Here is a 13,492-nt window from a genome sequence, read left to right as displayed (position 1 = left end):
GCTTTCTTCATTTTGTTTTGATCTTTTTTTCTGATTGATCCCTTTCCAAAGAAGTATTCAGGTATTTGTCTTCAATCTCACTAATTCTGTCTTCCATTGATTCAGTTCTACTCCTTTGCCCATTCAATGTATTATCTATTTCTGACAATTTAGTATTAATCTTCTGGATTTCTATCTGTAGGTTTTGTATCATTTCTATTTTTTCATTTATTTTGACATTTTGCTCTTGTATTGTCTTTCAAAATTGTTGTAGGGTTTTCTCTGTGTTTTCCTCAATTTTGTCAGTGTTTTCCTTGATCTATCTCTCAATCCATTGAAGGTACCTAAATATAATTCTTTTGAATTCCTTATTAGGGAGTCCAGTGCTGCTCCTTCCTCAGGGATGTGTTTTGGGTCTGTAACCTGGTCCTTTGTTTCTCCTGCTTTCTCTTGCTTCTTTGTGTGGACTGTGATGCTCTTTTGTCTCTGAGACATTGTGATGTTTCTGTGTTTGTATTTAATTGGTAATTTATGTTAGAGTGACTTGTCCACAATTTTTGTTTTCTTTGCATGTTAGCTATGTAAGCAGAGTACTGTGCTCCTCTATTCATTAGTTGGCAGCACTTATACACTCACCACTTCTTTCCCATTGTCAGCCTCCCGTATGTCCCTGCCATCCTTGGCAAATGGAACCTATTCTTGGGTCCTGGAATCCAAATGAGAATGCTGTCACTTTAAAATCCAATATGGCTGCTGCTTGTAAACATTCAAAATGGCTGCACCCTGGGTCACTTTAAATATCCAAAATGGTCGCCACTTGTAAATGATCAAAATGGCTGCATCCTCCAGACAGCCAAAAGTCCACAGCTCAGTTTGTCTCCCTCTTGCTGTTTCCTTCCTAGTCATAGGCCACCAGCACAGTTGTCCCTGCAGCCCTTGGTGACCAGAGCTAATCTTTAGGTCAATTCTCAGGTCTCAACACCACTTGGAAATATTCAGGCTGTTTGTCCCATCAGAGTAGTTGAAGTCTGCTGCTCCAACCATCTCCATACTGAACTGTTTTCATTCACGTTTTTCCCCTAGTTGGTGCCTAATCCACTTCTGTATACTTCCTTTCAAAGCTCAGAGCTCCAGGATCATCTTCTGTGTCTCTGTCAATTTATTTATCTTTTCTTTGTTGAAGAGGGTCTGTGTAGCTTGTCTGCCTATTCCGCCATTTTAACAGGAAGTCCCTGATTTTTCTTTCTTGATGGTGCCCTCTCTTCTCTGGGATTGGCTCTCTTTTTAAGCCTAGCAGGATGGCAAAACTGATCAGACCCCTTTTCAGGGTTCCATATACCTCATTTGCCTGGTCTCACCCCCACAAGCTCTGGTGGCTCTGTGGTTATAAGACATTCAGCTGCTAGCCAAAAGGTTAGTGGTTTGGACCCACCAGTCACACTCCATGGGAAAAAGTTGAGGCTTCTGTAAAGATTAATAGCCTTGGAAACCTTATGGGGCAGTTTTACTATGTCCTATAGGAAGGAAGGTTGGGCAATCCTACTTCTGTAGTGATACTGCCTCGGAAACCCAAGGAGGGGTCGCTATGAGTCGGGGCCGACTCGACGGCACATAACAACAACATAGGATCATTATGAGTGAGAATTGACTCGATGACGGTGTTTGTTTGTTTTTTTTTTTTTATCCCACAAGGGTTCTGTACACCTTATTTGCCTTGCTAGCTTACTATCCAGTCCTGTTGGTGATCCACAAGCACCTTAATTGCATGTTGTTGTTGTTGTTATGTGCCCTCGAGTCGGACCCAACTCATAGTGACCCCTCCTTGGGTTTCCCAGGCAGTATCACTACGGAAGTAGATTGCCCCATCTTCCTTCCGAGGAGTGGCTGGTGGGTTTGAACCACCAGCCTTCTGGTTAGCAGTCAAGTGCCTTAGGCACTATGCTATCAGAGCTCCCCCTTAATTGCATAGGACCACCCAATCATTGTATGGGAGTTACAAGGCCATGCATGATGAAAAAGAACCATAATAAGTAATTCACTGCACAGCAGAGTGTAAAGGTGTGTATGGTGTGTCTGTGAGTGTGTGAGTGTATTTGTGTATGTGGAGTGTGAGTGTGTGTGTGTGTGAATGGTGGTGTGTATGTATGGTATGTATTTGGTGTGTGGAGTGTGTGTGTGTGTGGAATGTCTGTATGTGTATTTATGTATGAGTGTAAGTCATCACACAGAATCCACATGCTTACTGTCTTCCTTATTCACATTGTCATACAATACTTATGGAACCTTCATTATGGAACTACTGTAGATAGTATGTCTATTGTCTAGCCAATGGGGCAATGTGAAGTGAGAGAGACAGTGGCTCTTAAGGCCCAGTGTGGGAGGCAGTCAATATAAAACTGTTGTTGTCAATCGATTCCAACTCCTAGAAACCCTATAGGATGGAGAGGAACTGTCCTGTAGGGTTTCCAAGGCTGTAAATCTTCAAGGGAGCAGACTGCCCCATCTTTCTCCTGTGGAGTGGATGGTGGATCTTTTCACCAGTGCCCACCAGCTCCCTGTGCTGGACACCCAGGCTCAACTCACATGTCCCCATATTTGGGGAGCCTTCCCATGGTTGAAAGATGTCTCCTAATACCCGTTTGTGGCCCCTGTGGGACTGGAGACCCCTGGTCACACCTCATCCAGGTCAGAGAAGGTGCCTGGTCAGTGTGTTTTGAATGTCTGAAAGAAAAAACGGTGAAAATTTACAGGGTTGCTGGGTCAGCTGAAAGCCCCAGTGGAGGATGGAACTCCACAGTGCTATGAGCAAAACCTTTCACTGTGGTAAACACATGTGACACCCAATTTGCAGTTTTCATCATTTTTAAGAGCATAATCCAGTGACACTAGTGACAATGGGATAGAGCCATCACCCCTATCTCTTTCCAAAATCACTTCATCGCCCCAAGCAGAAACTTGGGATCCGTTAAACAATTCCTCCCCATTACCCACTCCTCCTGGCACCTGGTCACCACCAATCTGCTTGAGTCTCTCTGCATTTGTCTCATCAAGGAATTTGATATAAATGGGGTTAGACAGTATTTGTCCTTTTTTGTCTAGCCTCTTTTACTTGGCATGATGCTTACAAGGTTCATTCACATTATAGCATGTAGCAGAATTTGTTTCTCTTCATGGCTGTATAGTATTTCATTGTATATACACCACATTTTACAATGAAATACTATACTCATTGTATATACACCACATTTTGGGAGTCAAGTGCCTAAGCTACTCCTCAGAAGGAAGATGGGGCAATCTACTTCCATACTGATACTGTCTCAGAAACCCAAGGAGTGGTCATTATGAGTCAGGTCCGACTCGATGACACATAACAACAGACAACACCACATTTTCTTGTCCATCCATCCCTGTAGGTTGTCTCACCATTTGGCTGTTGTGAACAATGCTGAAATGGCTGTTGTAGTACAGGGACCTGCTGTGTCCCTCTTTGCAGTTCTTGTAGGTGCACTCCCAAGATGGAGAGCTGGGTTGCACGTGATCCTGTATGTAACTTTTGAAGGACTCATGAAGCTCTTTGCACATTAGCTGTTTCGTTTTACATTCCCACCAGCAAGGCAAGGGCTCCAGTTCCTCCACACACCCCTGTGCTTGTTTTTCCATATCTTGATATTGGCTACCCTGGCGGGGGTGGAGGGCTATTTTGTGGTGGGTTTGATTTGTGTTTCCCTGAGGTCCATGGATGATGCAAGCGGTTTGCATTTAACTACTAACCGGAAAGATGGTGGTTTGAACCCTCCCAGCAGTGCCGTGGAAGAAAGGCCTGGCCATCTGCTTCTGTAAAGTTTACAGCTAAGAGACAGAAAAATAGCTAGTCACCTGGAGAAACACTGAAAAACCCCAACCTTTGCTTTCTTGAGCTAAAAAATGTGAGCCAAGTGTCAAACACTAACTCAGCGTTAACATTTGGAGCTCTGGTGGTGTGGTGCCTAAGGAATTTGACTGCTGACCAGAAGCCTGGCAGTTCTAACCCATCAGCCACTCTGCAGAAGGACGATTGGGCAATCTACTTCCCTAGATATACCGCCTCAGAAACCCAAGGTGGGGTCGCTATGAGTCGGAATCGACTCCATGGCAGTGAGTTTGCTTTTATTTTCATTAGGAAGATGCTCAGAGTTCCACAGCCTGCAGCAATGGATTTAAAAAATAAAATGACTAAAGCCAAGAAGACCCTATGGGGTGTTTACACACTGTAACCCCTGGGGTCGCCACAAATTGAATCAACTTAAAGGCAATGAGTCTGTGACCAAGGCACTTGATTGCTAACCAGAAGGCTGGCGGTTCAAACCCACCAGCCACTCCTTGGAAGGAAGGTTGGGCAAACTACTTCCACAGTGATACTAACTTGGAAACCCAAGGAGGGGTCGCTATGGGTCGGGTCCAACTCGAGGGCACATCACAACAACACAACAAAGTAGAAAGTCAGCAAAAAAAAAAAAATGGTGAAGACCCTCCATGCAATGGGCTGACACAATGGCAGTGACGATGTGCTCAGGTATAGTGAGGATTGTGAGGCTGGCGTGAGAGCAGGCAGTGTTTTGTTCTGTAGGACATGGGTCGCTATGAGTTGCAGCCCCCTGAAAGGCACCTAAGGACAGCAATGCATTGAGATTTTTTCCATGTGCTTGTTGGCTACTTGGATCTCTTTCTGGGGTAAATGTCTATTCACATCCTTAGCTCATTTTCCTATTGGATTGTTTGTATTTTTGTTACTGAGTTCATAGGTTTGCAGGAAGTACTATTACTATTCACTTGAAAACTTCTATTTTGAAAAACACAAGCCTTGCCCTTCTTGCCCTCAGGAAACACCAGGGCTGGTGGCAAGCCTTGGAGAGCAGACTGCGAGGAGAGCTGATCAGCAGAGGACGGGAGAAAGTGCTCTGGGCTCACCGGAGGAAGGAGAGGTAATGGGGTGGGGGTGCTATGCTGCCTGCGAGCTGAGCTGTTGGGGGAGGTGAAAGGTGGAGGGTTAGGAGGAGCCTTTTGGTTAGTATTAGCAGCCAAGTGCTTAACCATCTGTACCACCCAGGGGCTCCTACCTTCACCTCAGCTCTGAGAAATTGTGGATGGGGCTCTGGTTACAAGCTTCCTCTGGACACCCAGTGTTCGGACAACACACAGTAGGTACCTCTTTTTTAACCCATTATCAATCTATAAGGCTAGCCTGCCTTCCCCAAGGACTGCAAATCTTCATTCTAAGGGGGCTTAGTTTAGAAGCTGAAGATAAGCCTGTAGCTATCAGCACTGAGAATGTTCTGTTAACATTTACAAGCATTTTAATTACTGTATTGATTTTAACTAATGGCTCTTTTTAAATGCAGCACAGTTGGAAAGAGAATTCCTCATAGCTGCTGTTAGAGCTTAGTTTATGCAGCTCTTTCTTGTCAATTACTGCCCTGGAGCCTCCCATTCTTCCAGAAAGCAGGGTTGGAAGCTCAGAGGGGCAGAGGAAGTGGCCCCCACCTGCAGGTGGTAGTTTCCCCAGCTATGGGGCCCTCTACCCACCCTTTTATCTCCCTTAGCTTCCAGCCCTGTAATCTTTTCCCTCCAGGGAATGCCTTTCTCTGTTAACAAAACTCCAAAACCAAACCCACTGCTATCAAGTGGATTGATTCCAACTCATAGTAGTCCCTCTAGGGTTTCCAAGACTGTAAATCTTTTTGGGGTAGACTACCAAGTCTTTCTCCCATGGAGTGGCTGGTGGTTTCAAACCACTGACCTTTTGTTAGCAGCCAAGTGCTTAGCCCTTATTCTACCATTGCTCCTTGGATAGACTGATGATGGGTTAAAAAAAATAGGTACCTACTGCATGTTGTCCAAACACTGGGTGTCTAGAGGAAGCTGTAACCAGAGCCCTGCCCCAGCCACAATTTCTCAGAGCTGAGGTGAAGATAGGAGCCCCTGGGTGGTACAGATGGTTAAGCACTTGGCTGCTAGTACTAACCGAAAGGTTGATGGTTTGAACCCACCCAGAGGCACCTTGGAAGAAAGGCCTGAAGATCTACTTCCAAAAGGTCACAGCCATGAAAAGCCTGTGTAGCACAATTCTACCCTGTACACATAGTGTCACCATGAGTCAGAGTCGATTCGATATGACTTCTCTGTGGCAGAAGTCTTGGAGTCAGTGATAATAGGTCTGACATCAGAATTTAGTCTCAAATAAATTAAATCAGAATATTGAGCCAGAACCAAGAACTGGAAATTAAGTGTTCCAAATGTAACCACCACCACCACCACTTGACATCAAGTCAACTCTGACTTATGGCAACTCCATGTGTGTCAGAATAGAACTGTGCTCCGTGGGTTTTTTCAGTGGCTAATTTTTCAAAAGTAGATCACCAGGAGGCCACTGCTTCTCTGCCAGATCATTGCACTGTGGTGGCCTGTGTGTTGTGTGATGCTGGAAGCTATGCCATCAGTATTTCAGCTACCAGCAGGATCACCTGTGCTGTACGGGTTCAGTGGAGCTTTCGGAACAAGACAGATGAGGAAGAAGAAATTGATGATCCAGAGAAAACCTTATGAATAGCAGCAGGACGTTGTCTGATAGTGTGCCAGAAGATGAGCCCCTCGGGTTGGAAGGCACCCAAGATATGGCTGGGAAAGAGCTGCCTCCCCAAAGCAGAGTTGACCTTAATTTCGTGGACCTCCATTTGCTGATGTGGCCCAACTCAGAATGAGAAGTAACAAAAGCCACCATCCCTGAATAATCAGAATGTGGAATGTACAAAGTATGAACTTAAGAAAATTGGAAGTTGTGAAAAATGAAATGGAATGCACAAAGATCAATATCCTAGGCTTTGGTGAGTGAAAATGGACTCATATTAGCCATTTTGAATCAGACAATCACACAGTCTACTATACCGAGAATCAAAAAATGAAAGGAACAGTGTCATATTCTATGTCAAAAAGAACATTTCAAGATCTATTCTGGGAGCTCTGGTGGCATAGTGCCTAAGGCACTTGACTACTAACCAGAAGGCTGGCGGTTCAAACCCACTAGCCACTCCTCAGAAGGAAGGTTGGGCAATCTACTTCCATAGTGATACTGCCTCAGAAACTCAAGGAGTGGTAGCTATGAGTCGGGGCCGACTCAACTGCATATAACAACAACAACAATTCTGAAGTACAGTGCTATCAGTGATAAGACAATATCCATATACCTATAAGGAAGACTAGTTAATAAGAATATTATTCATATTTACTCATGAACCATTAATGCCAAAAAAATAAATAAATTGAAGATTTTTTTCCAACTTCTAAAATCTGAAATTGATGAAACATGCAATCAAGATGCATTGATATTTATTGGTGATTGGAACATAGACGTTAGAAACAATGAAGAAGCACTGGTAGTTGGAAAACATGGCCGTGGTGAAAGAAATGACACAGGAGATTGCATGATAGAATTTTGCAAGACCAACAACTCACTCATTGCCAATGCCTTTTTCAACAGCATAAATGGCAGCTATCCACATGGACCTCCCCAGAAGGAGTATACAGGAATCAGATTGACCACATCTGTGGAAAGGGACTGCCAAAGGGGCAGGGAAGCTGCATCTTCTGACCTCCTCTAACCCCACAAGAGGAAGACAGAATTACCATCAGTAGCCCAAGGCCTATTTCTGCGAGGCTGGACATGCTGCCTCCCTCCAGCCCTTTCACCAACCCCGACACAAACCGTTTCTCCCACAGCACCCACTACCTCTCTGCAGGGTTTGATAATTTGCTGCAGTGGCCACACAGAAATCACAGATTATGGGGTTTATTAGGGAAGCAACAGGCTACAATTCAAGTTTGGAAATGCACTCAGTCTCTTGCAGCCGGCTGTCTCACTCAGCAGCTGGCAGTCTCAGTAGCACATTGCTCTCTCAGTAGTACATGTGTCTCGTGTCTTGCTCTCACCTGTGTGTGTCTCTCATGTCTCTCTCTCAGCAGTGCATGTCTTTCATGTCTCTCAGCAGTGAGTGTCTTTCACATCTTTCTCTCAGCAGCATGTGTCTCTCAGGTGCATGTTTCTCTCAGCAGCACATCTTTCTCAGCCAGCAGTCAGAGACATTACTTCTGCCTTTAGAAGGCCTTCTTTTGAGCCTGGCAGAGTGGCCATAACCAATTCCAACACCAGAATTCTATACACCTGAGAGAGAGAGAGAACTTCCCAGAAGATTGCTTTGTGCTACTCTCAACAGAAATACCTCAGGTGGATAACTTTAACAATCAGGAGCTACTTAGTTGTTCATGGCAAATTCCACAAAGGAGTTTACAAAGACTTATGGCTAGAAAAGCCACACTATGTAATTTACTACACCACAGATCAAAGGAGAAGATCAGTGTAACCAGTCAGAAAAAGGCCAGGGACCAATTTCAGAACAGGCCATTAATTGCACATATGCAAGTTCAAGTTGAAGCTGAAGAGAACTAAAATAGTCAATGGGACCCAAAGTACAACCTTGAGTATATTCCAACTGAATTTAGAGATCGTTAGAAGAACCAATTTGATGCATTGAACACTGATGACAGCAGACCAGATGAGGTGTGGGATGACATCAAGAACATCATACATGAAGAAAGGAAACCATCATTAAAACAACAGGAAAAGAAAAAGAGACTAAATTGGGTGTTAGAAGAGACTCTGAAACTTGGTCTTGAATGCAGAGTAGCTACAGCGAATGGAAGAGTAAAAGAGCTGAATAGAAGATTTTGAAGAACAGTTGGAGAAAACAAAGTAAAATGTTATAATGAAATGTCCAAAGACCTGGAGTTATAAAACCAAAAGGGATTTATCAAGCTTGGCATTTATCAAGATGAAAGAACTGAAGAAAAAATTCAAGCCTCAAGTTTCAATATTGATGGATTCTATGGGCAAAATATTGAACAATGCAGGAAAGATCCGAAGAAGATGCACCTGTCCTACAAAATTATCCACATACATTACAGAAGCAACAGAAGACAGGGCTGGAGTAGCTTTTCAGAGACAACCAAACACCTTAAGAGAGAGAATCACCAGGCCTGCGGGCTCAGGACCATAGTCTCAGGGGACATCGTGCCCAATTGGCATAACATAGTAAATAAAAACTTTGTTCTACATCCTACTTTGGTGAGTAACAACTGGGGTCTTAAAAGCTTTTGAGTGGCTATCTAAGATGTGACTGTTGGTCTCCTCTCATCTGGAGCAAAGAAGAGTGAAGAAAATAAAAGTCATTAGGAAACAATTAATCCAAAGATAAGAGAGTCCACAAGGACCACAGCCTTCATGACCCTGAGATCAGAAGAACTGGATGGTGCCTGGCTGCCATACACTCAGAAAAGGATCAAAATTGGAGATCTTGGATAGAGTGGGAGGAAAAATGTGGAACAAAATTAAAAAACACAAAAATGATCAGAATTACTGGTCAGATAGAGACTAGTAGAACCCCTGAGAATATGACCCCAGGTTACCCTTTGGGCCTAGAAATGGACTCACTTCCGTGGATTGGCTTCCAGCCCAATAGTAGAAAGACCTACATGCAGAACACCTACCTCAGGGAGATGCACCCACCTACTCTAGGGAGATGCATCCCTTAGATCAGCCAGCCATGAGACCACAGAGGGAAAGCTGGACAGAAAGGAATGCATAGATAAGAAGGGCACAGGAAGGAGAAGGGAGGAGGGTTTTGTTATGGTTGGGGATGGTAATCGGGGCTGTGAAATCAAATATGCATGAACTGTTGAATGTAAAACAAATCTGCTTTGTAAATGTACACCCAAAGCACAATTTAAAAACCAAACAAATACATGTAATCAAAAAAAGAAGAAGAAAAAAGAAGATGGAAGGAATACAAAGTCACTTTACCAAAAAGAAATAGTCGATGTTCAGCCTTTCAGGAAATAGCATGTGATCAAGAACCAATGGTATTGGGAGGTGCAAGCTTCACTGAAGGAATTGATGAAGAACAAGTATACAGGACTTGGCAGAATACCAATAGAGATGTTTCAACAAATGGATGCAATGCTGAAAGTGCTAACTCATCTATGCTAAAAAAATGGAAAGACAGCTACCTGGCCAACTGACTGGAAGAGATCCATATTTGTGCCAATTCCAAGGAAAGGTGATCCTACAGAATGCAGAAATTATCAAGCAATCTCATCAATATCACACACATAAGTAAAGTTTTTCTGAAGATAATTCCAAAATGGTTGCAGGAGAATGTAGGCAGGGAATTGCCAGAAATTCAAGCTAGATTCACAAGACATGGATTGAGGGATATCATTGCTGCTATCAGATGGAACTTGGCTGAAAGCAGAGAATACTGGAAAGATGTTTCCCTAGTAACAAACTATGGATAACATTGTGAAGAATGCGAATTCCAGAACAATTAATTGTGCTCATGAGGAACCTGTCCATAGACCAGGAGGCTGTCATTTGAACAGAACAAGGGGTATACCCTTGGTTTAAAATCAGGGAGGGAGTGCATCAGGATTGTATCCTTTCACCATACTTATTCAATATGTATGCTGAGCAAATAATCCAAGAAGCTGCACTGTATGATTAAGAACATGGCATCAGGATTGGTTGTTGTTGTTATGTGCCATTGAGTCGGACTTGACTCATAGCAACCCCTCCTTGGGTTTCTGAGACAGTATCACTATGAAAGTAGATTGCCCAACCTTCCTTCTGAGGAGTGACTGGTGGGTTTGAATTGCCAGCCTTCTGGTTAGCAGTCAAGTGCCTTAAGGCACTATGCTACCAGAGCACTATCAGGATTGGAGGAAGAATCATTAACCACCTGCGATATGCTGACAACACAACTTTGGTTACTGAAAGTGAGGATGACTTGAAGCACTTATTGATGAAGACCGAAGACTACAGTCTGCAGTATGAATTACACTTCGATATAAAGAAAACAAAAATCTTCACAACTGGACTAATTAGCAGCATCACAGTAAATGGAGACAAGATTGAAATTGTCAAGGACTTCATATTACTTGTTTCCACAATTAACACCATTGGAAGCAGCGGTCAAAACATCAGATGACATATTGGATTGGGCAAATCTGTTGCAAAAGACCTCTTTAAAAGTTAAAAAGCAAAGATGTCATTTTGAGGACCAAGGTTCACCTCACCCATGCCATGGTATTTTAAGTTGCCTCACAGACAAGTGAAAACTGAATAATGAAAAAGGAAGACTGAAGAAAAATTGATGCCTTTGAATTATGATATTGGCAAAGAATACTCAAAGTACCATGGACTGCCAGAAGAGTAGACACATCTGTCTTGGAAGAAGTACAGCCAGAATGTTCCTTAGGAGCAAGGATGGTGAGAGTTCATCTCATGTACTTTGACATGTTATCAGGAAGGACCAGTCCCTGGAGAAGGACATCAAACGTGGCAACAGTTGTGAGGTTGGTACAAGACCAGGAATTGTTTCATTGTGTTGTACATAGGGTCACTGTGAGTAGGAACAAACTTGAAGGTACAACAACAACAGATCACCAGGCCTTTCCTCTGAGGTGCCTATGGGTAGATGCCACCTGCCAGCCTTTTAGGTAGTAGGCTAGCCTGTTAACCATTTGTACCACCCAGGGGCTCCACTAAGGAACAGAGGATCAGCATGAAGAAGTGACTTAGTCACCTAGTGCTGCTGTAACAATACCACAGGTGGATTGCTTCAACAACAGAAATTTACTCTCTCACATTTTAGGAGTCTGTTGTTGTTGCTATGTGCCATCGAGTCGGCCCTGACTCATAGCGACCCCACCTCGGGTTTCTGAGGCAGTATCACTATGGAAGTAGATTGCCCCATCTTCCTTCTGAGGAGTGGCTGGTGGGTTTGAACTGCCAGCCTTCTGGTTAGCAGTCAAGTGCCTTAGGCACTAAGCTACCAGAGCTCCTACTAAGCTACCAGAGCTCCTAAAAAAGAGCTCTGATAGCATAGTGCCTAAGGCACTTGACTGCTAACCAGAAGGCTGACAGTTCAAACCCACCAGCCACTCCTCGGGAGGAAGATGGGGCAATCTACTTCTGTAGTGATACTGCCTTAGAAACCCAAGGAGGGGTTGCTATGAGTCAGGTCTGACTCGACGGCATATAACAACAACAATAACAGAAGTCCAAATTCAGGGCTCCAGTTGTAGGGGAAGGCTTTCTCTGGGGGAATGTTCTTTACTTCTGTCAGCACCTGTGGACCTGGTATTCCCTGGAAATCTCCATGTGTCTTGACATCAATCTTCCCCTGGGTCTAGGAGGTTCTTAGCACAGGGACCCTGGGTCCACAGAAGGCACTTCTTTCTTGGTAGTATGAAGTCCCCTGATCTCTAATTGCTTGTTTCATCTCTTTTATATCTCTAAAGATACAGACTAATCCGATAGATTGTATTCTGCTTTAGTCACATAACTACCTCTAATCTTGCCTCATTAACATCAGAGAGGTTAGGATTTACCACACATAGGATGATTGTATCAGATCACAAAATAGAAGATATACAATACTGAGAATCATGGCCTAGCTATGCTGACATTTATTGGGGTGGGTGGCACTGTTCAGTCCATGACAGGGCGTTGATGCATTCCTTGGGCACACACATATGAATGGAGAAGGTACAGATCAATAGAGTTATCCTGCCTTGGCACACTCTCCTTACAGGCACATGGTGGAAAGAGGAGGGAGCTGACTGTCAAATCCTGCTCAGACTCATTACTGGCTGCAAGTGCAGGACTTCATTGCCACAGTTGCTGTGAGCTGCTGTGGAGTTGACCCTGACTCATGGGGACCCCAGGAACAGCAGAATGAAACACAACTCAGTCCTGTATTAGACAATGCTCTGTTATGATATATAAGATTTTCACTGGCTCATTTCTAGAAGTAGATAGCCAAGCCTTCCTTCCGAGTCTGTCTTAGCCTGGAAGCTCCGCTAAAACCTGTCCACCACGGGCAACCCTGCTGATATTTGAAATATTGGTAGAAGAGGTTTCAGCCTCACAGCAACACAAAAGCCACCACAGTATGACACACTGGCAGATGGGTGGTAAGGGTGGAGCCAAAGCTGCCACACCACTTCAGGGAGGGATGGCAAACCTGGCCATGACTTTCATAGGTGGACCCCAGTGACATGGCCTTGTCCTGTCCTGCTTGGGCAGATAGAGAGCTTCTAGGATTTAGAGAGCCCTCAGTGGTAGCTATGGCCTTCATTAAGAGCAGCAGAGATGTAAGGGTTGGATCCCTTGAGCACAGAGAATACAGCATTCCTTTCAGGGGACATGCCCCAAACCTGTCACACTCTTCAATTTTAAAGAGCATTTTGCCTAACTTCTAACTGCTTTATAGTCAGGTTTGCTTTGCATCAGTATATGTGTGTTTTGATGAAACAAGCAATCAGAGGCAGTGGTGTACTAGTCAGTGTTTTTTTTTTTTTTTTTTTTTTAATTAGGATTTGGGTGAAGATTTACACAGTAAATTCACTTTTCATACAGCAGTTC

General features: G+C 43.9%; 1 protein-coding gene across 1 annotated transcript in view; it reads left to right on the top strand.

Moving 5' to 3' along the window:
- Positions 1-13,492, top strand: part of EVC2 (EvC ciliary complex subunit 2) — a gene marked incomplete at its 5' end in the record, with an annotated part of 97,212 nt that overhangs the window by 76,402 nt on the left and 7,318 nt on the right. Inside the window, one exon of the mRNA XM_007948797.1 lies at positions 4,839-4,940. Coding sequence (XP_007946988.1) covers positions 4,839-4,940 — 102 coding nt within the window. The remainder of the gene's footprint in view (positions 1-4,838; positions 4,941-13,492) is intronic.

This window comes from Orycteropus afer, unplaced genomic scaffold (genome assembly GCF_000298275.1).
Source record: "Orycteropus afer afer isolate SDZICR_OR568_19922 unplaced genomic scaffold, OryAfe1.0 scaffold00224, whole genome shotgun sequence".
NCBI lineage: Eukaryota > Metazoa > Chordata > Mammalia > Tubulidentata > Orycteropodidae > Orycteropus > Orycteropus afer.
The sequence above is the reverse complement of the archived record's forward strand: the minus strand, read 5'-3'. Positions and strand labels throughout refer to the sequence as shown.